This window comes from Protomyctophum bolini (genome assembly GCF_963924005.1).
Source record: "Protomyctophum bolini genome assembly, chromosome: 19".
Taxonomy (NCBI): Eukaryota; Metazoa; Chordata; class Actinopteri; order Myctophiformes; family Myctophidae; genus Protomyctophum; species Protomyctophum bolini.
This window is the reverse complement of record NC_137880.1, coordinates 30,649,241-30,675,377: the sequence shown is the minus strand read 5'-3', so window position 1 is coordinate 30,675,377 and position 26,137 is coordinate 30,649,241. Positions and strand designations below refer to the sequence as shown.

Here is a 26,137-nt window from a genome sequence, read left to right as displayed (position 1 = left end):
AAAGAAGATAAACAGTCAGAGCCTGAAGAAGGGAACAGGGTCCGAGGGGGGCGGTGGTGGAAAAGGGGGGTCCATATGTCTCGTCATCTGGCCAATTAGCTACTAGCCTGTTAGCCAGCACTAGTAGTAGTGGTCACAACACATTGAACACAAGCTGCATTTTGCTTCATGTTAGCTTCGGTAGCTACTCACCCCCAGTATCAGTCCACAGAATGTCCCCGCATCAAGACACAACACACAGACGGCCGGGAGGTTTTGTCAAAGAGGGGGTCGCACGTACGGTACGGCGACGCTGTCCGCGGCGAGGTGCGTGCGCTGGTGTAGCGTGTGTGTATGTGTACGTACGCGCGTTACATTCCCACTGGCAGCAGCAGCACGATTAAAAGCTGCATTGTTGGAGAGAGAGAGATGGCTGGAGCAAATAGCAAACACCAAAGCATTCTGGGAGGTGTTGATTAACCGTGGTAAGGAATGTTGGGAACTTGCCCCATCTGGTGGCCAGAGGAAGTACTGCACCTTTTACTAGCGATTTTATTATACACTCGTCATTACATTACTACACACACACACTGACACACACATGGATAAAATCACTGTCTGTCATTGGTTATCAGTCCTCTTCTCAAACCTTTTAATTTTAGGGACCCCCTTAACTCTGAGAGTGTAGAAATTGAACTATACGCCCCTCAAGGAGTGGATGAAATTAATTAAGACATAGACATTCATCAAGAGGGATTTATGTATCTCTCGTTCATGTAGTTACAATTGCAGCTCAAGCAGTGCAATGTTGGATTTGTTTTTACAGAGCTTGTCCAAACACCAATTTCCAGAATTGATAGATTCATATATTTTTCCAATGTCATTTAAAATTATATGTTTCCCAAATTCCCTGTGTAAGTAATACTGTAATAGTGAAGGCAAGACAAATTAAGACAAGGGGCTTATGTCCCATAACGAAAGAGAAATGTTGACAGTGTGAATTGTGATCAAAAAGGTGTTTGGAGATTGAAGGCAGTTATTTATTATGTATTAATTTATGTACATACCGGTACTTATTTGTGTGCTTTTCAGGAGAGCCTTAAATAAATAAACTCCTGCTGAGTGCCATCGTGGCCAGTATGTGGCGCTAGTGGGGGGCATCTATGGGGGCACGCGACGCATTGTGGTAAAAGAAGAACATTCAGCACCGGTCGCAGGCTGATGACGCTTCCACCACTGGAAAATGGAGAGAAAACACATGTCTGCATTTGAACTGTATCAAACTTTGCAACCAGAAGGTTTGCCTCCTGCAGCTAAGAAGCGTAATTTGCAGGTAAAATATACATATACATTTGTCTTTATTACAGATTAGGAAGTAATTTGGCCCAGTGTCTGATTCTTTAGTATCGTGTGTGGCAAAGGCAAACGCGTCAGAGCAAGGATCAAGAAAGGATGCTCTCAAAAGAAAGCACAGTAAATATTTGTCTGAAATGTTGTGGAAATTAGAAGTATAAAGTAGCATGACGTGGGAATACTCGAGTATAAAGTACCTTTAAGGTTCAGCTTCACCCAGCTGATGGCTGCTCAGATGTTTTATTTATTGAATCGGAATTGAATGATTTCGGTCGTTGTTTACAAATCAAATTAAAAAACACTATTTTCAGAAATGTGCATGTCCATCCAAATCACACACGCACTACGAATTCATGACCAAAAAAAGGCATAGGCTAAAGCATAGTGCTTTTATTATTTCCCCATCCTTATCCTATACAATCCTTAAAAACAAGACATTTTAATAATTCAAAATAAAATGATTTTTTTATAACCATCTTGCATTGCATTTTTTTTTAATAATTCAGCTAGCCAATCTACATCGTCACTTTGTGAGCTTGTAGATTGGCTATTTTTCAAAATAGTAAAACATGGCAAAGAAGTTTAGGGATAAGGGGTAAGGCAGCGAGCAAGATAGGGCCATGGCCCCTAGAATTTCTGTAATTGTGCATACATTTCATGTATTCCAAATACACAGCCATAGATCTGCTTTGCATGGCGCGTGTACTCTCACCCAATAATTCATTCCCAAGTCTTGGAGTCGGATATTTGAAAGTTCTGGCAGAAAAGGTGCGTTTAGTAAAATATCTCCACTTTTCAACAAGAAGGGACTTATCTATAGCTGTGTATTTGGATTCGGAATACATGAAATGTATGTAAGATCACAGCCATTCTAGGGCTATTAAATGGGCTATGAGGTGAACCAGGGAAATTGTATCCCAGATGGCTTCACTCCCTGGCCCATGCAGCTGTGGCCTCAAAGTACAGTATTTGAGTACTACTGTACATGCACTAGCACATTCCACCACTGCTTACTGGTTAACTTGTATGCTTCTCAGGTAATGGAGAAGAAGAAGAAAAAGAGAAGGGAGAATGCAGTTGAAACCACCAAAGCCTTCCCACAAGCCACCACAAAGGCCAAAAACAAAATGCGCAAGAAGCTCTCTAAAGTTCTGCCGCCAGTAGAAGATGTAGAAGAGAGTACTTTAAACGGTGTTTCAGAGGTAAGTCTTCATATAAGTCCACGTATGAGAGTTAAGATTCCAGGATTTACGGAGGTCTCTTCTCTCTTAGATACCGGCAGTCAAGACCAAGACGAAATCAGTTTTAATCCTGATTGTGACCATGACAAAATTATCTTTTTCAAAAGATTTAAAGTAATCAAGTGGTAATAATTATGTATTTCGAGATTAAATCTGAGTATTAACGCAAACCGATACTAATGACAGTAAATCTCTTAAAGGGGAACTTCACCCCTTTTGCAGCTATATGTGGGGTCCACATATATATTAAAAACATGACAACAAATAAGACACACAATCACTGATTTAAAATCAGAAAATGACAATGTTCTTTCTTTCAATACAGGAAGAGCAGTGTGTGAATACTTTTGGTGAATCCCTCGAACGTTTTCTGGTTGACTTGGGAAAAGTGAACAACAGTAGGGAGAGAGCGAGTAAATTGTTCCAGTGGCTCATTCACCCGGTCCCTGCCAAGGCATTCTTCAGGTACTACTAATTATGACTGTGCATAATAAAATACTTCAAGAACATAATTGCCTACCAAACACAAATATCTGTAACCGAAGAAAATGTTTGAGTTTGTCTTCAGTGATAGATTCATTTAAATACTTGTGCTTGAATTTTGAATAATGGAAACTGGAAAGTGATAGAATTGATGTAGACATTAGACAATGGGTTGCATTTACAAAATGTTTCTTAATTTCTCCTTTTTGTTCTTTAGAAAAGCGGCTATGAAAAACCAACCTTGATTTTATGCCCTAGTTGTACCAGATGATGAATGCATATTGTCCCTAAATGGGATGTGCATGTCTGTGCATGTCTGTGCAGGCAAGCCAACTTAGGGTCATGTGCTAATTAGCCAATAATTAAAAGCTTTTCATGCTCTGAAATAATAGTTTATTGTCATGTGTGGCTGAAGAAAGAAACGTTCATTTTGTATGAGGCCAAGTGTAATCTAATGCTTTACAATATGATAATAACAGCTGAAAAGATTTTACCATGGCTTTAAATAGGACCAGACTCATTTCTGACCTTTAAAAACCTGTACAAAACCCAGTATATTGATCGGAATGCTAACCGGATGATTTCATTCTATTGCTTTCTCTAAGGGACACCTGGGAAAGTAAACCTATTATTGTCAAACGTAACAATCCAGACTACTACAAGGGCCTGTTCTCCACAAAAGAGTTTGATTACATATTGAAAAATGTGAGGAGAACACACACACACACACACACACACACACACACACACACACACACACACACACACACACACACACACACACACACACAGCTCATTATTTATCTATCTTGTACTACGCTACATTTGACCCACTGATTTTTGAAACCTTTCACCAAATTGCTTATATTTGTTAAATTACATTTGTACACTATTTGAGCTAAATAAACAGATTTTACATTGAAATGTCTCATATCAGGAGGATGTTCAGTATGGAGTGAACTTGGATGTTACCAGCTACACAAATGGCAAAAGGACGACACACAATCCTCCCGGGAGAGCTCTGCCGTACACTGTATGGGACTTCTATGAGGTATGGTGTAGGGGGCGCAACAGTTCAAACAAATCGAATCGGAGAAAAACAAATCATGATGCAACGCATTGATGGGCTATTTTAGTTTTTTGCGGCACCATCTACTATACAAGTGAAAAGGTGTACCCATACTCATTCTTCATGCTCTATCTCCGACCGAACCACACTTTCACCACACATCTCTATATGCAAAATAAATTCGGCACGCTCCCCGAACTGACATAGGCTATTTTTCCGCCGTTCAAGTGTCTTATTTACGTCTTAAATATTACTTTTATGAAACATTCCTACACGGAACACGGAATCACTGCTGCCCCAACACGGTCAGAAACAAGCCCAACCAGCCCTTTAAACCACGCTACTTACATACACTACAACTCGCTTACAATTCGCAAACCTGGCAACACCCTGCCTCTTACGTCACCAGCTCTGTTCCTCCTGGGCTCCGTCGCCCGGGATGGTTTCTACCCCTCAATGTCGTATTTGCTGCGCCCTTCTAATGCTGCGCCACGCCTACTCTACACTCACTGCTTGCAGCAGCAGCACTCGCTGGGAGCTGGGTCTGCAGGCGACCGTGTGTGTGCGTGCGTGCATGTGCGTGTGTGTGTGTGTGTGTGTGTGTGTGTGTCTGTGTGTGTGTGTGTGTGTGTGTGTGTGTGTGTGTGTGTGTGTGTGTGTGTGTGTGTGTGTGTGTGTGTGTGTGTGTGAATGAATAAGGCGCTTATATCGCCTTTGCTCAGTGGATGGGACATTTACATTAAAGCAATCGGATGGATGCGTGGATAACGGCATGGTTGCGCAGCACAGAATCTGATCTCGCGCAGGACATTGATGAGAGAAAGAAGGAACAGGAGAGATTATACGATCGCTATTTCGCTTATTCCATCTAAATCTCTTTCTTTACACAATAAATGACTCGACGATTCCCTTAGTTACATCAACATTGTTCATTGTCATTAATCGGACTGTGCCAAAATAGCACCCTTACACCGAACACTTTACCTATTTCCGCCACACAGCCAACTGCCCCCCCCCCCCCCCCCCCCCCCCCCACACACACACACACACCAACATGCGATTCATTAAATAACTATTTCTCCGCACGCGCGCACACAACATTATTCACGTGAAGCCTACAGGGAATTACCGACGGAATGTATATATATACACACACACGCTTAGAATTTCTAGATGCGCGATTACATAACAGCTGTGCGTCATTATAGCCACACACGTCTCTAACTTGCGGTCACAGTCGCGACACTTTTCAGTTCTGTGGTACTTTTATATTGATTTAACTGTAACAGAAAGTTCCCAACTCCCAGCCACGGAGCTGCAACAAAAAGCTGGCCAGTGTTGCCAAATAAGCGATTAGTAAGTAATGTAATTTAATTTATCAGCGATTTGGGGATTCTTTTTGTAGATTGAAACAATATTGGGGGTCCTTTGCTCTTGCCATGACAATGTTTGAGAACCACTGCTCTAAAACAATATTAGACAAAGTTTGAGACACAAACACATTGCTCTCTCTCTCTCTCTCTTCTCCTTTTGTATCAATTTCATAGGCCTATTCATGATTCTGTTTATAGAGAAGTAGCCTATGTTAGTTTGTTTTATGGACTTGAGAGCTACTTTCAAAACCACCAGCACAACATACCCACCAAATAAAACTATCATCCCATTGCTGCAAATAGTGACAAAATGTAATTGACGGGCCTTTCATATAAACGCACATGCATGGGAAATAGAGGGGGAAAAATGCAAATCGTAGGCTTTTATTTTTGTTGGTATTTGACTTTGCTACTGATGATTGTAAGCAACAACAAGTATTGCATTGTGTGTTTGAGCTGACAGGCCCTTTTTTATGTCAATCACTCAAGTAATCTCAGGTCATCTAAAGCGGAAGACGCAAAAATACCTTGCATTTCACCTTTATTTCTGTCTCATGAAAAGCGTACATGACCTGAAAATGAACAACCATTTATTTCACTTCAATTGACGTTTGCTTTGGAACAATGCAATTACACACACTACAACTCGCTTAGAATTCGCTAACCTGGCAACCTGGAGCCAGGCTTCCCATTGGCTCCCCAACAAGCACAACAACCACACACACACACAACTGTTCCATTCATGTACCAACAACAACTCACTTGGACACGACACTTCTGAACTTTCACAACAATCGCATTGGAATTTTTAACGATCGCATTGACGCCACTTTTGCCGCGGTACCAAGGGGAACACATTGCTCATTGCACGCACTTTCACAACAACCGCATTGGATATTTTAACCATCGCATTGACGCCACTTTTGCCGCGGTACCAAGGGGAACAACTCATTTGGACACGATACTTCTCACTACGGCCCTTTTACTCTTTACCTGCCACTTGGACACGACGTCGTCTTCCACCATTGCAGGTAACATAACATGCGTGTTTGTGCGTCTGTGTGTATCTACAACGTTTGCTTCGTCTGGAACTGTAACCGGTAGATTACATGTCAATGCAATTGCATTTAACATTTATTTGCTTTGGACAGTTGGGTTCTTCATAATAATATTAATAACAGACAACACACTGGAGTAGTTTTACACACTGTGGTGACCCAAACATGTGGAACTGTCTCTCAGGCTCCCTGCCTGTGAAGTACGCCAGACATTTTATTTAAGAAGACTTGGATCGAGTGTGATACAGCGTATGAAAGCTCACTTCCCAAGGATTGTGGAGATGTTTCTATTTTTTTTAAAGGTTGAGAAATGAAATAATTATGGTCGTTTCTAATCTCAACATTTCAGAAACGGATGCTTTTTCCGCCGCGCTGTTGCCATGTCTCATAGAAACCAGTAAATAGGTCTATACAAAAAACCCACAATAACCGCATATAACAGGGGTCTGGAACCTATTTCAAAATTTAACATTTATTTGCTTTGGACAGTTGGGTTCTTCATAATAACAGACAACACACTGGAGTAGTTTTACACACTGTGGTGACCCAAAAATGTCTCTCAGGCTTCCTGCCTGTGGAACAATAGAAATGGTTTGCAGAAGTACGCCAGACCCAAACATTTGGAACTACTGTCTCTCAGGCTTCCTGCCTGTGGAACAATAGCAATGGTTTGCAGAAGTACGCCAGACATTTTATTGAACAACACTTGGATCAAGTGTGATACAGCGTATGAAAGCTAACTTCCCAAGGATTGTGGAGATGTCTTTATTTTCTTTTAAGGTTGACAAATGAAAGACGTGGATGCTTTTTCCTGCGCTGTTGCCATGTCTCATAGAAACAAGTAAATAGGTCTAATAACAAAACAAACAAAAAAAACCCGCATATAACTGGGGTCTGTAACCTATTTCAAATGAAGTGCCATGTTATTATTTTCTACATAGTGAGTCTGCCATATCCTGCAGTCACAGTTCATAGTTTTAATGAATGAATGTGACTCATTGTGAGCTGGTACATCTGCTATTTTCAAAAGTAATCCTGGACATTTTTTAGTACATTTTTTTATTAGCCGTCCTTAGTTGGGCAAATGCATTCATCTGGGTATCCTTCACATGGGAATGTGCTGTGTGAGGATCACTGCTTTAAACAACATTAGGAGAAACCTTCACAAACAAGAAAGGCAACCACAACTACCAATATTTACAAGCAACTTCACAGATCAAACAACCACTTATAATAAACAGACTTGCCAACACTCCTCCAGCAGCGTCCCAGAGCCGCTCAACTGTAAAATCAAACAGTGCTTTATCTGCTTCTTGCGTTTATGAGCTGGATAGACCCACGTCTAATCGTTATGCGCAGGTCAAGGGGCTTAATAGCAAATTGCGCACAGCAAAAATAAATAACATATGGACACTCCCACAATGCTAAAATATTCAGGAACGCTGTATGCCATACGTGTGTGCGTTCAACACGGGACGATAACACTTCTATAATACCATTGTGCGCAGAGCGAGGCCAATATAGGCCAAATCATGTATTACCCCATTGTACAACGGACATTCCAAATGGGGCCTACATCTCAGCTGGAGAAACATGTTTGCATGCATGCATCGCTGCCTTGCATGCTGTGTGCTACTGTTGAGTCTGTCACTTACTTTCACTGATTTATGGCATTGTCTTTCTGTTAAAATCCAACAATGTTAATTTAAGAACTCTGGACATATAGGTCATTATCGGTAGATTACATGTCAATGCAATTGCATTTCTCATTTTTTTTGTCTCATGAAAAGCGTTAATGACCTGACAATGACAAACCATTTATTTAATTTCAATTGAAGTTTGCTTTGGACGAATGCAACTACAACATGCGTAATTGGCACATGCGTGTGTGTGCGTCTGTGTTAGCCTACAACTTGCGTGTGTTTTCCAAGAGTCAACCTACACCACTGGTGTGTGTGTGTGTGTGTGTGTGTGTGTGTGTGTGTGTGTGTCAGAGTGATTACTACACCATTCTGGATTTACAATTTCAATGCTGAAAATAACAGCTGCTAATGCTATTATTAATATCATAACTATACAAATGCGTTAATGACCTGAAAATGAAAAAACATTCATTTTATTTCAATTGAAGTTTGTTTTGGACAAATGCAACTACAACATGCGTGATTAGTACATGCGTGTATGTGCGTCTGTGTTAGCCTACAACTTGCGTGTGTTTTCCAAGAGTCAACCTACACCACTGGTGTGTGTGTGTGTGTGTGTGTGTGTGTGTGTGTGTGTGTGTCTCCAAGTGATTACTATACAATTCTGTATTGACAATGTCAATGCTGAAAATAACAGCTGCTTGCATGTATTTATGTTGTCAATGCTGAAAATAAGGCCTGCTAACAATTCAGCTGTTGCCACAAATGCCATCATTAGCCTAATACCATAATAACAATTCTGATTTTATGTCATCAATGCAGAAAACACTTCCTTCAAACACTACAGCTACCTACAACACTATGCCAAAGAAACGAAGATCATCCCTTGCATACCGAACGCCAAAGGCCACCCGGCAACGCTTGCTCACAGCTGCGGCACAACGCCACGCACAAGGTACATGTGCTCTAACAACCTTACATCAACACACACACTGAACAATACATGTGTGCGTCTGTGCATACTGTACACACATACTCCTTCCCTGTGTGTGTACCACCATTTACAAACATCACACCACAAGTAACCAACTTACTCTTTATGTCCCCGCCCCCTGACTTCACCACACAGACAACTGCAGTGATGGCACCCACAACACAATGACAAACACACCCTCCTTGCACACGCCCCCCACCAAAACTTAATACTTCTTTATTTTTACCACTCCACTACATTATATCCCTCTCTCTCACATCCCTCACTCTCACATCACATTACGCTGACACCTTTCTATTTACTGTGTGGTGGCAGGGACACATCACACACTACCATGCCATAGCAGCACAAGTTAGTATGTTGACAACTGCTGATGATTATTGTCTCACTTCACAGCAGAACAACATGATGACGCCACTACACCACAACTGCTCCACACCCCTACTTTGCACCTGCATGACACCAGAGGTAATGCATTCACATCATATGTTGCACTCACATTTACACTTATGCATTGTGTCCACTACACTCACATACTGTGCAAAAAAGCAACTTACTCTTCATGTCCCCGCCCCCTGACTTCACCACACAGACAACTGCAGTGATGGCGCCCACAACACAATGACAAACACACCCTCCTTGCACACGCCCCCCACCAAAAGCTCATACTTCTTTCTTTTTACCACTCCACTACATCACATCCCTCTCTCACATCACATCCCTCACTCTCACATCACATTACGCTGACACCTTTATATTTACTGTGTGGTGGCAGGGACACATCACACAGCACCATGCCATAGCAGCACAAGTTACTATGTTGACAACTGCTGATGATTATTGTCTCACTTCACAGCAGAACGCCATGATGACGCCACTACACCACAACTGGTCCACACCCCTATTTTGCACCTGCATGACACCAGAGGTAATGCATTCACATCATATGTTGCACTCAAATTTACCCGTAATGCATTGTGTCCACTACACTCACATACTGTGCCAAACTACAATCGCCAACAGCTACACGCAAACAAATGCATCAAGCAGCTGAACTACTACATGGACCCTCCCTCGCCACTCACACGCCAACAGCCCCAACACAACACTTGGTTCCAGCAGCTGCAGCACAAGATGTATCAGGTACACTTGCTCAAAACTACACTGTGCACAGCACAATGCTATACACTGCATTTTTTTCTCCACAGATACTGCAGTATCTTCATCATAAACCTACATTAATTGGGTACACACCCTGTGCTCAACATGACTCATACTATATCTCTATACATCACTTCACAGCTCAACACCAGGGCAGCACTCCTCCACAAATGGCCCCAACACCTTCATTGGACGTGGCTGAGGCCAGAGGTACTGACTTCTGTTATTCATATAACCTTACTGCTTGGTACCGAGCATCCTGACACACTGTATGTGCATCTATCTACATATCTCTGCATAACATGTCGATAACATTTTGTACCTCTGTGTCCACACACACACTACTGACCATACCCAGCTCAGCGCAGGCGGGAGAAAACACGTGACAGACTGAGACGGACCAGAGGTAAGGCCTCAGATATATGTTGCCCTCTGCCTCAATGCATTACGCATATGTGTGTATGTTATACCGACATGTACTGAAGATAGTATAATATAGTAACATACACTCCCATCTTCATTTCTCAGCTCAGCATAAGCTAGACAAGCAACAGCAGCGCATGGCTACAACACAGCCAATGGCCACAGCAGAAACCACAGGTAACCAACGCAGTACACTCACATCTACACTTTCACCTCAATAAATCTAATGCAAAGTTCTATCACATTGTCCCACTACACAACACATACACACAGTTCAATTTAATGCCTCCACACATTTCCATTGCCTGCCTCAACAAAAACATCACATTCACTTACTGACCACATTCTACTTATTGCATGACTCATGAATTGAACTACTGACCACATTCTACTTATTGCATGACTCATGAACTGAACTTCACACCATACTTTCCATCTACCTTCACAGGCAGTTCCCATCAGCCAGCAAGACGACAAGTTGCTACCAAAATTGCAACTTGCACTGCACAGATTCTCAGCGGCCAACTAACTATCAACCAACTCTCCGACACACCACAGAGTATTGGCCAACTCAACTGCGTGTGTGACCACTGTGGAGCATTCACATTCAAAAATGAGACCTCCAGTATCTGCTGCTTGAATGGAAAGATTCACCTACCAGCCTTCCCTACGCCCCCACAGGCCATCAGTAAACTGTGGTTTGACGATAACCCTCAGGCAAAACTGTTTCGGAAACACAGCCGTGTCATCAACAACGCTGTCTGCCTCTCCAGTATAGCTGTCAAAGAGAAAACATTCACATGCTTCACTCCCACTGTCATTTTCCAAGGCAAGGTACTCCAGCGCATCGGGCCACTCCAACCAGAACCTGGTGCTGGTGCTGTCTTTGCCCAACTTTATGTCCTCGACCCAAGTCTGGAAATCACCACCAGATTTGCAAACATGACTCTCCCCGCCAGAACATCCACTGCTGACAAGGAAACAATGAAGCAGCTGCTACACACTGTGCAGCAAGTTATTCACCTGCACAATATATTTGTCCAAGATTTCAAGCAAATCCTTGAAACCCCAGAAGAACAATTACAGCGAGGCACTATTGTCATAAGTGCTGAAGCCAGGCCACAGGGAGGACATTCCGGTGTTTACAATGCCCCCTCCAATCTCCAAGAACTTCAAATTGTCACCAACGAACAGGCACATGATCTGGTCATCAACTTACGTGGTGGAGGTCTGAAAATCATATCAGACCACCATCCCAAAGCCATGCCCCTCCACTTCACCCTCCTCTTCATTGATGGGACATCTGGCTGGCACTGTGCTCTCAAGCATGTGGACAATGAAAAAAGGCTCACAGCCCGTGAGTTCTTTGCCTATCACATGAACATTCGTCACACTGCGAGCGACTACCTTTTCCAGGCAGGCAGACTGTTTCAAGAATGGATCCTCAATGCCTGGATAACATGCGAGAACCAGAGGCTGACTTGGCAACGCATGAACCAGAAGACATTACGGGCTGACAGCTACAAACAACTACAACAGGTTGTGGCTGCGCGGAGACGAGAACAGAGTGCTCCATCTCACTCTGTCCACCACAATGAGCAGGGACATGCTGTGGGTAGAGTCATCCTTGCTAGCTCTTTCCATGGCAGTCCACGCTGGTACCACAGCAAGTTCCAGGACGCTATGGCCATAGTCCGCCACATGCGAAAGCCAGACCTTTTCATCACAGTCACCTGCAATCCTCACTGGCCAGAGATCGTAGCTGGCCTCACCCCTGGCCAGACAGCCCAAGACCGACCTGACCTGGTGGCCCGGGTATTCAAACTAAAGAAAGATCAGCTCATGGATGACCTCGTCAATAAACACATATTTGGCCAAGCCATTGGCAACCTTTGGGTCACAGAATTTCAGAAAAGAGGTTTGCCGCACACGCACATTCTCCTCATTCTTGCACAGCAGGACAAACCCAACACACCAGCCCAAGTGGATCAAATTGTCTCTGCAGAACTTCCCCCTGACCCCCATGAAAATGGGATCTCTGCCCAAGAAAAAGCAAAGCGCCAGCCACTGTGGGACATTGTACTTACTAACATGATCCACGGTCCCTGTGGACAAGAGCATCCCAACAGTCCCTGCATGGAGAAGATAGACAACTCCAACAGCAAAGCCTGCAAGAAAAACTTCCCCAAACACTTCCAGCACCAAACATCAGTGGGTGGCGAAAAAACCTATCCTATCTACCGCCGTCGCTCTCCAGATGATGGTGGCCGAACTACAAAAAAAAAAGAGAACCACATCAACAACAGTTGGGTAGTGCCTTACAACCCCTACCTCAGCCTCCGATACAACTGCCACATCAATGTAGAAGTATGCAACTCTGCACTTGCTGCCAAATATCTCTACAAATATGTGACCAAGGGGCCGGACCGTGCAATGGTTTGTGTTGGGGTGGAGGGCGCCCAGGCTGCCCGTGATGAGATTAGTGACTATGAAGACATGCGTTCTGTTGGGTCAAGTGAGGCCAGCTGGAAACTCTTCGCATTCCCCATATCCGCCAACAAGCCTCCTGTTCAAGTCCTCCGCTTGCATCTGGAACACGAGCAATACGTCGTTTTCACCGAGGGTGATGAGGAGAATGTGGTGGAGCAGGGCAGACAGACAGAGTTGACTGCTTTCTTCAAACTGAATGCTCAACAAAAGGCAGACAAGGGTCCAGATTACAACCCCACAAACATGCAGCGCTATGTTGACATGCCTCACAAATACACCTACAAAAACAACACGTGGCAACTCAGAAAAAACAATGCTTTCTCCATTGGCCGTGTCCACACCATCAGCCCCCTAGCTGGAGATGTGTTCTACCTGAGACTGCTCCTCCACAATGACCACTCCAAAGGGAAAATAAGTTTTGAGGACCTCTACTCAGTCAACGGCAGCCGCCTTGACACCTACCAGGCAGTGTGCAGGGAGCTTGGCCTGTTGGATGATGACCAAGAGTGGTCCACTGTCCTTACCGAGGCTGCTGCCACTCACCTCTGCCCCCAGATTCGTGCCCTATTCGTCATCATCCTCATCTTCTGCCAACCAGCCAACCCTGCAAGCCTGTTTAATGACTTCTGGCCAGACTGGACAGATGACTTCAAGCGGAGAGCAGAGCAGAGTGCAACAACCTTCACTGACCAGCAACTCAAAACCATGGTGAGACTGGATCTGCAAGTCCGCCTCCAGTCACATCAACATGACCTCCAAGACTTCCACCTGGATAAAATGACAGATGAGGAAAAGGCCACTGTCCATGGGCTGGTCAATATCGAAGAGACGCTTATCCGTGAGGAGCTGGACTATGATGTGGCCCAGCTGAAAGCCAACGTACAGGCAACCATTCCACAATTCACTGCTGCTCAACAACAGATTTACAACACTGTCATGACGGCAGTCCAGCAACAGGCCAGCTTACAACTCTTCATATCAGCACGTGGCGGTTGTGGTAAGACCTTCCTGCTCAATGCACTGCTGGACGCTGTGCGCAGTCTGGAACCCGGTGGCTGTATTGCCCTTGCCATGGCAACTACTGGCATTGCTGCACAACTCCTACACCTAGGCAGAACATTCCATTCACGGATGAAAGCACCTCTCCACCCAACAGAACACACACCCTTCCACATCACAGCTCAAAGCAGCCTAGCCAGGCTGGTGCGACGGGCACGCCTCCTGCTCATTGATGAAGCAACCATGCTGCACCGCTTCCTGCTGGAGGGACTTGACTACACTCTGAGAGACCTGATGAACAAGCCAGACTGTCCATTTGGTGGGAAAATCCTCATCTTGGCCGGCGACTTCCGCCAGTGTCTTCCAGTGGTTCAAGGGGCTAATCCTGCCCAAATCGTCAACAGCTGCCTCAATAATTCAGGCCTCTGGCAACACTTCCAAGTCTCCAGCCTCACAGAGAACATGCGGGTCAGGGCCAGTGAAAACCAACACCTGAAGGACTTTGACCAATGGACTCTCAGCATTGGTGATGGTACAGCCAACGATGCAAACAACTTCATCCACATCCCAGATGACAGGTATTTCCACATTCAAAGCAACACAGAGAATGACCACACAGCAGAGGAGCGCTCCATGAAAATGTTTTGCCAAACAATATTTCCCAATATGCCCAACAACTTCACTACTACCGGCTGGCTGGATGGCCGATCAGTGCTTGCCCCTACCAACAAGGACGTGGACACCATCAACGACCTAATGGAAACCTGGATACCAGGTCTGTCAACCAACCTGAGCAGTGCCGATACCCTGGAGAACGACCAAGACAGACGGCGGTTCAACGTGGAATATCTCAACACCCTCTGCCCCAGTGGATTTCCCAGGCACCTCATCACCCTCAAGCCTGGAATGCCCTTGATGCTACTCCGCAACATCAGCCCCAAAGACGGACTCTGCAATGGCACCAAACTGTTTTTCCTGAGAACCCTCAACAACAAACTGCTGCTGTGCAAAATTGCAGCCACACAAAAGGAAGTCCTGATCCCTAGAATCAAGTTCATTTCTGATACTCAACATTCCTACTTTGAGTGGGCCAGACGGCAGTTTCCAGTCCGCACCGCTTTTGCCACCACCATCAACAAATCCCAAGGACAGACACTTACAAGAGTGGGGGTCTGGCTTTCGTCCCCTGTCTTCACTCACGGACAGCTTTATGTTGCCAGCTCAAGGACGGGTAACCCAGAAGCTCTCACCTATGCCATAAAGCAAAAAGAAGGACAGCCAGAACATCATACTACCAATGTGGTTTTTCAAGCCTTGCTTCGCGCTGTGCTTCCTGGCCCTACAATCCCCATTGAGGTAAGGCTGTTGCATTGCTACATATGTCATTTCTACACATAATATAAAACTGCTGCTAACCTGAAGATCATTATGATCAAACAAATCACTATCCTTTGTTTCACGTCTGCCCTGGTGGACATGTTTCTCCCATTATGCAGGCTCTACTGACCAAAACTTTTCTGTGTCTCCTTTTCTACAGGCTCAACCATGACAATCTCTGGAACCAGAAACACCCCTTCCACATCACCCCACTCCTCCACGCCCTCCTCTGGATCAGCTGCCCAATATAATTGTTCCTTTACTAAGTTGGCCTTTCCACAACAACTGTGTTCACTGTTGGGGGGGGAGGAGGGTCCAGGTGTTGCAAGGCCAGGGCTCTAAGGGTGTTTTACACTTTGAACTATTGTAGTAGTGTATCTAACATGTTAAAAATGACATAGTGCACTTGATTGTCAAATGTAAAAGATTTTGGTTAGTAGAACAGTTTCGTTAATTAACCTCAGGTATACATTTGATGAATATAGTGCACTTAATTGTACAATTTAACATGTTGATTACAAACTGCTGCTATGCAAAATTGCAGCCACACAAAAGGAAGTCCTGATCCCTAGAATCAAGTTCATTGCTGATCCTCAACATTAACATTCCTACTTTGTGTGGGCCAGACGGCAGTTTCCAGTCCGCACCGCTTTTGCCACCACCATCAACAAATCCCAAGGACACACACTTACAAGAGTGGGGGTCTGGCTTTCGTCCCCTGTCTTCACTCACGGACAGCTTCATGTTGCCAGCTCAAGGACGGGTAACCCAGAAACTCTCACGTATGCCATAAAGCAGAAAGAAGGACAGCCAGAACATCATACTACCAATGTGGTTTTTCAAGCCTTGCTTCGCGCTGTGCTTCCTGGCCCTACAATCCCCATTGAGGTAAGGCTGTTGCATTGCTACATATGTCATTTCTACACATGTCATTTCTGAATAATATAAAACTGCTGCTAACCTGAAGATCATTAGGATCAAACAAATCACTATCCTTTGTTTCACGTCTGCCCTGGTGGACATGTTTCTCCCATTATGCAGGCTCTACTGACCAAAACTGCAGCTTCTTTTACTATTCACTGTTAACATTAACACTCACATTTTGTGCTTGAGTCATCCCTTATCTGTGTCTCCTTTTCTACAGGCTCAACCATGACAATCTCTGGAACCAGAAACACCCCTTCCACATCACCCCACTCCTCCACGCCCTCCTCTGGATCAGCTGGCCAATATAAGTGCTCCTTTACTAAGTTGGCCTTTCCACAACAACTGCGTTCACTGTTAACATTAACATTCTTTCCTACAAATACACTCAGACTCCATTAAAAATACACTGAGACCAACATTTTACATGTTTTGACTTTGTCAACCTTTGCTCCCACAGAAGCTCTCACCTATGCCATAAAGCAGAAAGAAAGACAGCCGGAACATCATACTACCAATGTGGTTTTTCAAGCCTTGCTTCGCGCTGTGCTTCCTGGCCCTACAATCCCCATTCACGTAAGACTGTTGCATTGCTACATATGTCATTTCTACACATGTCATTTCTGAATAATATAAAACTGATGCTAACCTGAACATGATTATGATCAAACAAATCACTATCCTTTGTTTCACGTCTGCCCTGGTGGACATGTTTCTCCCATTATTCAGGCTCTACTGACAAACTTTTCTGTCTCCTTTTCTACAAGCTCAACCATGACAATCTCTGGAACCACAAACACCCCTTCCACATCACCCCACTCCTCCACGCCCTCCTCTGGATCAGCTGCCCAATATAATTGTTCCTTTACTAAGTTGGCCTTTCCACAACAACTGTGTTCACTGTTGGGGGGGGAGGAGGGTCCAGGTGTTGCAAGGCCAAGGCTCTAAGGGTGTTTTACACTTTGAAGTATTGTAGTAGTGTATCTAACATGTTAAAAATGATATAGTGCACTTCATTGTAAAATCTTTTGATTAGTGGGACATTTTCGTTAATTAACCTTAGGTATACATTTGATGAATATAGTGCACTTAATTGTAAAATGTAACATGTTAATTAATTTGATGTATAGTAAATGTATGTAGGATAAATGGACAGTCATGGTTCCTATTGGGACCACGACTTTAAGGGGGGGGGGGGGTGTGATACCCCACACACATACTGAGTAGTGGATGTGCCTGCCTATTGCCTAACTTTCATCCTGTAGGTGAGCCTGGGTAGGGCATTGGCCCGATGGCTGATGGGAGAGCACCTGGGCCCGGTGTCTCCCAGAGGCCATAAATACCACACTCATCCCAGTTGAGAAGAGAGATCCAGAGGAGCCAGACCTGCTGCCTCCACTCCCTTCATTAGCCTCCATGCCTCCATTCCTTTGTTTGATTGTTCTTTCCATCCACACATGCACCACACCATGTATCACACATCCATACACTACACCTACACCACTCACTCACTGACTACACATTCCATATAATTTGTTATGTTAAGTACTGCAGTTCATTTTAGTTCCTTATATAGGCCTATTATTTAATAAATCATATATTGTTCATCTTTCGCACGTCTCCTGCTCCGCATGTTTGTCAACGCAAGAACCAGCCATGACAATTATTTCCTACAAATACACTGAGACCAACATTTTAAATGTTGTGACTTTGTCTACCTCCCACAATTTCCTTCCTCCAATTTGCGCTGCGCGCCGCTAGGATGAGCGGGCCGAAGGCCCGCGAAATTCTAGTTGTACTACAAGTGTATAAATTAAATGGGGCTTAAGTGGGTAATCAGATTCATGAATTTAGACGATAAACTGTTTTGTGGTGCATCAAATAATAAAAACATTTTGCAGAGAGAGTTTACTGTTTCCATAGCATTTCACCCTGTTCTAATTGTGTATTCTATACATATATGAAATGGTTTTCCTTTCCTTTGTCCCATTCACTTGCTCTATCTTTGGATGAGGAATGCTGATTTGTGAAGTCATTTCGACTATTTCATTCCATTTGGACCCCAAATGATGGCGGGTTGACGGGTTTCTGAAAATTGGAGAGCAATCTCATATACTACGGTTTTCTGATCTCTTCCCAGAGTGGCTGCTCCCTCCGCATGCTGAATCCACAGGCCTTTTCCTCCACTATGTGGAGTTTTCTGTGCATCCTTCAAGAGAAGTTTGGCAGCATGGCAGGAGCCAATATGTGAGTATTAATAACCTAAGCCCTCACCTAAGCCCCCATTGAAAATCTAGCATGTCTACATGCTATTTTTGAAAACTTTAGAAGAATATATGTTGTGTATAATGACATGCATGAAATGGGGCCACCACGTTGAAAGTGGTTACGGTAATACATACATTATATTTTGGGAGCATTTAAGATGCTCCCAAAATAGACCTCCTTTTATCTTATTTGATCGAACACCCGTCGTGCTTGGATGTGCGTGCACCTCTTGACTGTGAAAGTGGTTAAGGCACATCCAGCCCAAGCAGTATAACTATAATCTATATTCTTGACCTGACCACTGGCGTCGTCATAGTTGTGGTGTGGACTCTGTCATCCACTTGATTTAGTAGTTTAGGTAAGTATTGTAAATGGGAAATAACGAATGAGTTAGAACGATTTATAAAGTGTTGGTGTAGACAGCCCTTTACAATTTCATTTAATCAGTCAAATGTTTTCATCCAGGTATCTGACGCCCCCTGGAACACAGGGTTTTGCTCCACATTATGATGACATTGAGGCCTTTGTGGTTCAACTAGAGGGGAAGAAGCATTGGAGAGTTTACAACCCGAGGTGACTTTGAACACTTTAAAAAACATTCCCAAGATCAGCACAAAATGTACTTTTTATTTTTATACTTCAACACAATAACTGTATAGTAACAAGCAAGACTAATTGATTGTTATGCTTTTTATTTAAAACAACTTTTCTCGATATGGTGACAAAACAGTTGCAATCAAGTAGCCATTTTAGTACATTTGGTTGGATAGTTTACTTTGACTTGTTAGAGCATCTGGTAGAATAGATTTATACTACCGTACATAAAAATGACACATTTCTTATTAGCCAAAATGTTTTGTTTTTATCAGGACTGAAGAGGAAGTATTGCCAGTGCTGTCAAGTCGTGAGTAGTAAAATGTTATACAGTGTACTTAACATTTTACAGTGTATAACTAGAGGTTCAGACCACTATGCGGCCCTCACACCTACATTGCACCACCGATCTGACTGATTTATTATCCATTGTGAGAATATGATTGAAGCTCTCCAGGATATGAGTTCACACCTACGTCACACCGCCGATCCGACAACAATATGTCTCAGTCATAGTGTTGAGGGCTTTGTCAGACTGAGTACCTGTTGTACCCATTTTGTCTGAGTCCCTTTTGTGGCCATACATGGAGATCCATGATGTCATACGCCCATACCCTGTATATTGGCATGCCCATATATGGGCATATTGTTTGGATCGGCGGTTCCGGAAAACAGCATTGACTTCTGAGTCGGAGTGATTATTTTTGTTTTAAATCACCTGTATCACCTGTTAGTACATTGCATGAAGGCAATTAAAATGCCATATTTATGTGAAATCAATTGTAGTAATGCCATACCTCAAAGTGCCCAAAATGTGTCATAAAAAATAAACAAGATCTATTCCTCTTTTTTTTTTTTTAAGTAAGGTTGTATAACTGGGCTTATAGACATGATGTGAATTCAAAACTTTTAGCAGGGCTACACTGCAATATAGTAGAAATGGAAGAATTTCATGTATGTTTTTGTATAATTGTGGGATGCACTCTCTTTGAAAATCATAGGTAATGCTGTTAGAACCTATCTTGTCTCACAGGCCATTTTGCATTTGTCCTCCAGCTAACTTCGATCAGAAGGACATCGGTAAGCCCATCTTGGAAGTGGTCCTAGAGGCCGGGGACCTCCTCTACTTCCCTCGGGGCTTCATCCACCAAGGAGATTGCCTCCCGGACGCCCACTCCCTGCACATCACCATCTCCTCATACCAGAAGAACAGCTGGGGAGACCTGCTCATGAAGGTTCTGCTCTCCCCTTTCCTTGTATTGAAACTGCTTGATGTCAGGGAGGGATCGTACGGGACATTGTAACTAATGACAATTCCAAGATATTAGCTGAAAATAATAAAATACATTACCAGTTTAAATGCATGTTGGGGGAAGGGATAAAATGCAATCAAAAAGTTAAGTTACAAGGTGCCTACAATACATAATGAGCCGTCTATGCTTTTTTGTTTTGTTTTCCAAAACGAATTACTCAACCATTTTAGTAGGGTTCACCCTGCTTACTCCAATGTTGAGACTCTGCTAAATGCCTAAATTGTAATTGGAAATTATATATTGTGCAATATAAGTGCTATCCTGCAAAATTTGAACCATCAAGATTAAGCTTTTTTTTAATAACCTATTCAACTGCTTATTGCTCTCTTTTGATGGCCAGATGGTCCCAGCAGCATTGGAAGTAGCAATGGAGGAGGACTTGGAGTTCAGACGAGGTTTGCCCCTGGACTACCTGACATACATGGGGGTACAACATTCTGACAAGGTGTGTTACATTTTATTGTTTTAACAGTCCCTTCTGGCAAGCATCGCCGTCCCCTCTGTTCTTATCAGTTATGCACTGATGAGAGGATGTGTTCTATAGGAGGACCCACGCAGGGCAGAGTTCATGTCTCACATCGAGAGCCTGATGACGAAGCTGAGTAGCTATGCCCCTGTGGACGCTTCAGTGGATCAGAAGGCCAGGGAGTTTCTCCATGACTGTCTGCCCCCCGCGCTTACTCCAGGTAGTTAGTAGCTGAATTAGTAGCTTTCTAGTCTTATCACTCATAGCACTGTGCATGTGCACTGTATGCCTCACATTCACCCACATCCACACACCGATGGCAGAGGTGGCTGCCTCAAATTGCCAAGCCACTTGTCTGGAGCAGTAGAGTTCAGTGTCTTCTTAAAGGACACTTGGGGCCCCATTTACACTGGCAGACAAATCTAGCCTTAATCACATCTGAGCCACATCGAGATTGAAATCCGATCGGTTTAAATGAGTCCAACAGGTCACATGACTCATTTAAACAAATCCGATTCCAATCTGGATGTGGCTCAGATCTGATTCAGGCTGCCAATGTTGGATGTGTGATCACAGGAGGAACTGGGATTTAAACGGAAACCTTTTTAGCTACCAGATGACCCCCTGAGCCACTGCCACCCTGATACGTCATGATTGGGGTTAATTGGGTGCATGGTGGTGCAGTCGGCAGCGATATCGCCTCACAGCAACTGCGTTTGATTCCCGCTGGGGGAGTGTTCTCTCCTCCGCGTCATCAGCGCCCACACCCTAGGCAGGGTTGGCAAAAGGGCCTTTCTGTGTGGAGTTTGCATGTTCTCCCCGTGTATTCTGCTCTATGTGTAAAGTGTCTTGAGACAACTTGGTGAAAAGAAGCGGCTTGGACTCCTCATGCATTGAAGGAAGCATAAGGTCAGTCCGTTGCTCTCCCCAGGTTGGTAGGAGTGTAGCACCCAGGATTACATTGTTAGACAATCGACACTGGGTGGAAAAATGGTGGGATAAAGTTTGTAAAAACAATTGGGGGGGGGGGGGGGGTTTCTGAAATGTGAACATTGCCAGCTCCTTAACTTTCAGATTTATATTGGCTACAGGTATATTAAAAAAAAGTTTTTCTTATTGATTATTGATTTAGAGGCTGTGATGATTTTAACATTTCTTCAAGTCATTCCTTATGCGTGAGTAACAAATGTAGTGTTTGTCACCCACAGGGGAATTTGTTACCAGTGTGGGGGGAGCCCCTGCCAGGTGGGGAGATGGAGGAACTGTAGGTGTGAATTCGAAGTTCAAAAGCCAGACGGAGGTTCGACTCATTCGTGACGGCTGTGCCAGGTAATGCAACACAGTATTAAGGTTAAGGGTTACAACTTACAACACAACTACTCAATAGTTGAAGTTGGCCCAAAAAAATTGCATGGGTATAACTTTGACTCAATTCTTTATTGCATGTAAACTCTTTCTTCCTCCTACATTCTCAGCCAAATAAAGTATGAAGTTGAGGACTTTCAATTGTTTTATGCAAATTCTCTTCTTTCCAGGCTATGCAGCGAAGGAGAGACTGTTCATCTATACTACACAACAGAAAACTCCAGAGTGTACCACAAAGATGAACACAAGAGCTTTGAAATAAAAGCAGAAGTAGGAATTCTCAAAATCCTATTTGTTATCCATATTCTTATTTAAAATGTGGTAATGTACTAATAACCCTTTAATCCCTTTACAGTATACTGATGCCACAGAGTTTCTGATCCATTCATATCCTAAATTTGTGACCGTGGGAAGCTTACCCTGCGATACAGCAGAAGACAGGGTACAGTACAATAAATTATACATGCACTGTCCTTAAACAGGATACCACATATTCAATTCCATTTGTCAGTGAACCAGCCCTCATCAAACACTTTTATTCCAGATCGATTTGGTTGAGCTGCTATTTGAGAGGGGGATTATCCACACTGGAAAACGCCTGTAGACGTCGTTCATGGTTCTGGTGACTGCACAATAGGACGGAAATTGTGTTTGTACAAAGTAACATCTTGATTGCAAAATAATTTACGTCATGCTTGGTGGCTTGGTCTATTAGCTCTGTTGGAGCGGATGTGGTGGACAACATTCATGGATAACGTTTTTTTTCTCCTCTTCTCAGTGTTACAAAAGAGGTTGGGAAGCCAATTGAATACAATAATGTAAACTTTTACTGATGATAGATTCACTAAATTAAACAAACACTTGGAATTTTGCTACGAATGAAACACATTATCCCTTCTGTATTCAAAGCCTACTAAATCAGTGCTTTTATGCACTAATAGTGCTACTAACAAAGAAACTAATTTTGCATCCAAACAGCTTCCCAACCTTGTCCCTTCGTTTTATTTTTGTGTGGCCTTGGCTTTTGGGAGTCTCTTCTCCATGTTTCCTGGGTGGATGTCCAGTTAAGTATATCAAATAAATCATTTTTTGTTAAATGTTTCACCTCATATCATTGTATCATCAAAAACATAAGACATACTGATAAATGACAAATTATTTAGATTAGAAATGGACATGTTTTATTGGTTGATACAACTCAGACAGGAAATCCTATTTAAATATGATTTAAGGGCTGCCAAACAAACAATCGTGCATATGACAGGGTGAAGCTTTAGGACAGTACATTTCAGCGCTGACTCTTCTACTTCCAGGTGTATTCCTCTCCAGGCTTCAGTTCCCTATTGAGACAAGCAAGATGAGGTTAGAACTAGCCAAACTAAAGCCCCTATAAAAAAAGAGCAACCTGGAGGTGTACAATGTTAAGCTTCATTATCTTATGCAGCTAGGAATCTCAAAGCAGCAGGAAAAGGTTTTATACAAGCTTTCAAATGTAACCAGTATCATCCTATTAGTTTTAAATCTAATACAAGACATTTCATAGCCTTGTGCTGAGATTTGATGTTGGTGTATTGAATCATTGTGGACGGTGACAGACGGCTGCTTCAAATGCTTTGCAGTAGAATTGGGAGATTAATTGGCAAACACATCGGTATTGGCCGATTTGAGTTTAATCTGTCTGTCTTTACAGATAAACAAGCCCAAAGTAACAGCTTGAACAGATCTACAAGCTCACAATATTAAATATAAAAGGTGTTTAAGTTAAATCTGACTTGCCTAAGCTTGCAGTGCAGATACCCTGTTACATGTATTTTTCAATACAGAATGAGATCATAGACATCTGTGTTATCGGCCATAAAAGCAATTCATTATATTGGAGATCTATATCGGCCAAAATGTCTCATCGGCACATCCCTACTTTGCAGCTCTAAATACAGATCTCATTTGTTCATTGAAGTATATAGGTATACCAACAAATGTATTGTAACTGTTGCACCATAGGGTTAGTGTAATGATGTATTTCAAAACTAATTTGATGGGTCAGTATTGCACCCTTTTGGACCTATGTGCTTCATTGCTGATCTACAAAGAAGCTACAGTAATTACTGATTAATTGAATGACAAGTGCATAGTTTGGGATGTGAAGATCAAAGAACATGTCTTGCATTTCTATGAAATATCTCATGACTATGGTGATGAGTTGACCCAATACTATTACCGTCTGAGCCTTGATGATGCACTAGTGTTATTCTTCTTACCTGCTGTACAAGACACTTTTGTTCCTGAAAGCTGTTAGCTTCTGGTCCTGCAGTTTATCCATGTACCATCCCATAACGAAGCCCATGGGCACCAGTATGTGCGCCCAGTGTTCACGCGCTATTGCTACAATGTTCACCATGGTTACCTACCGATAAAAACAACATGCAATGCCAAATTAGTTTGTGGAGGATACATTTGTCATTTCTTAGTGGAGATTAAGGCTAGCGCTGAAACAATGGTCACATAATGTATACTTTAGGACCTAACCACACCGGTAGGGAGTCCTTGGGACAAAACCACACCAATGCAATGAGTTGCATTGGTGGGGTTGACCTTAAACTGCCTCGACCCGTCTGTTTGGTGTGGTTTGGGCTTTAGACCGGTGTCAACATTAGGCAGGGACACTGATTCTGCCCTGTACATTGCATTTTCTAGAACATTACAGTTCATTTCTATAGTAATAAATAATGGTAGCACTGCACATGACTGGTCATTTATGCCCATGCCATATTGCTGCTCTCTATAGTGTGGTTCATGTTAGTGTGCTAGTCTGATCCATAGCTCTATAAATGCCGTTTCACATTAGAGCTATGTATGCACCAGTTTAGCTAAAGTGATTTGTGCCTGCATTACAAACTAGCTGATTAGCATTAGCAAAGATAATCTGGCATTAATTTGAGGGTTACGAGATAAATAGCGCTGTAGACTGCATGACAGCGGCATTAAACTTAATGTACTTAACTTAATGAACACATAGAAGCAAAAAAACTACATGTACGACGATAGAACATTATAAATATTACCTAATATTTACGTTAGGCCGTTAGCATTCGTTCCTCAATCACCAGGCAGGCAGAGGACACTGGAATGTACCACATGCGTAAATACAGCAGGCCTTTCATGAATAATGTGAACAAAAACATTGAACATTTGTGACGTCTGTTGGCGTTGATTTTTGGATAAAAAATAACCGAAACAATATATTTTAAAATGGCATGTCATATGTGAGCCTATTTCACATAAAACCTAACCGTAAACATTAAATATGTTTTGGCGTCACATTGCCTTTGCCAATGGTACGTTCCGTTGAACTTTCACACGTGACGTACGGCAAACCTAATCCTATGAAAAAAAATACCAAGGATAGGATAGTGATGTGTTTTAGACTTGGTGCCAATCTGCGAAGAGAAAATGATGCCAGTGCCACCCTTTTATAAAGTAACTAGTTTTATTTTATTTATTCTGCAGCACTGCACAGATATAATTATATGGCTATCACACATTTTCCTTTGTATTACATTTGGT

At 43.0% G+C, this 26,137-nt stretch overlaps 3 protein-coding genes across 5 annotated transcripts; 2 read left to right on the top strand and 1 right to left on the bottom strand.

The window, feature by feature from the left end:
• Positions 1-1,195: 1,195 nt before the first annotated feature.
• Positions 1,196-23,674, top strand: riox1 (ribosomal oxygenase 1). The gene is made up of 15 exons (XM_080790523.1): positions 1,196-1,312; positions 2,370-2,534; positions 2,899-3,038; positions 3,662-3,761; positions 3,994-4,107; positions 18,708-18,814; positions 19,301-19,408; positions 19,705-19,739; positions 20,486-20,664; positions 21,083-21,187; positions 21,287-21,428; positions 22,417-22,537; positions 22,744-22,843; positions 22,929-23,015; positions 23,118-23,674. The coding sequence occupies exons 1-15, from the start codon at positions 1,223-1,225 to the stop codon at positions 23,175-23,177; spliced, it is 1,653 nt and encodes a 550-aa protein (XP_080646649.1). The 5' UTR covers positions 1,196-1,222; the 3' UTR covers positions 23,178-23,674.
• On the top strand, positions 9,057-18,699 carry LOC308333972 (uncharacterized protein). 3 transcript variants are annotated; one of them, XM_080790521.1, is made up of 11 exons: positions 9,057-9,154; positions 9,590-9,661; positions 10,050-10,121; positions 10,217-10,336; positions 10,496-10,564; positions 10,713-10,760; positions 10,883-10,954; positions 11,226-15,622; positions 15,804-16,531; positions 16,788-17,143; positions 17,335-18,699. In XM_080790521.1, exons 1-9 carry the CDS (start codon positions 9,061-9,063, stop codon positions 15,813-15,815), a joined length of 4,956 nt encoding a protein of 1,651 aa, XP_080646647.1. In that variant the 5' UTR covers positions 9,057-9,060; the 3' UTR covers positions 15,816-16,531; positions 16,788-17,143; positions 17,335-18,699. The 3 variants fall into 3 exon arrangements, with proteins under 3 accessions (XP_080646647.1, XP_080646646.1, XP_080646645.1); XM_080790520.1 differs by having other exon boundaries at positions 11,226-16,531; positions 16,788-16,878; positions 17,028-18,699; XM_080790519.1 differs by having other exon boundaries at positions 11,226-16,531.
• A 54-nt stretch (positions 23,675-23,728) lies between the features above and the next one.
• Positions 23,729-25,695, bottom strand: ndufb1 (NADH:ubiquinone oxidoreductase subunit B1). The gene is made up of 3 exons (XM_080790524.1): positions 25,636-25,695; positions 24,832-24,977; positions 23,729-23,913 (listed from the first exon to the last, which is right to left on the bottom strand). Exons 2-3 carry the CDS (start codon positions 24,969-24,971, stop codon positions 23,877-23,879), a joined length of 177 nt encoding a protein of 58 aa, XP_080646650.1. The 5' UTR covers positions 24,972-24,977; positions 25,636-25,695; the 3' UTR covers positions 23,729-23,876.
• Positions 25,696-26,137: the final 442 nt, after the last annotated feature.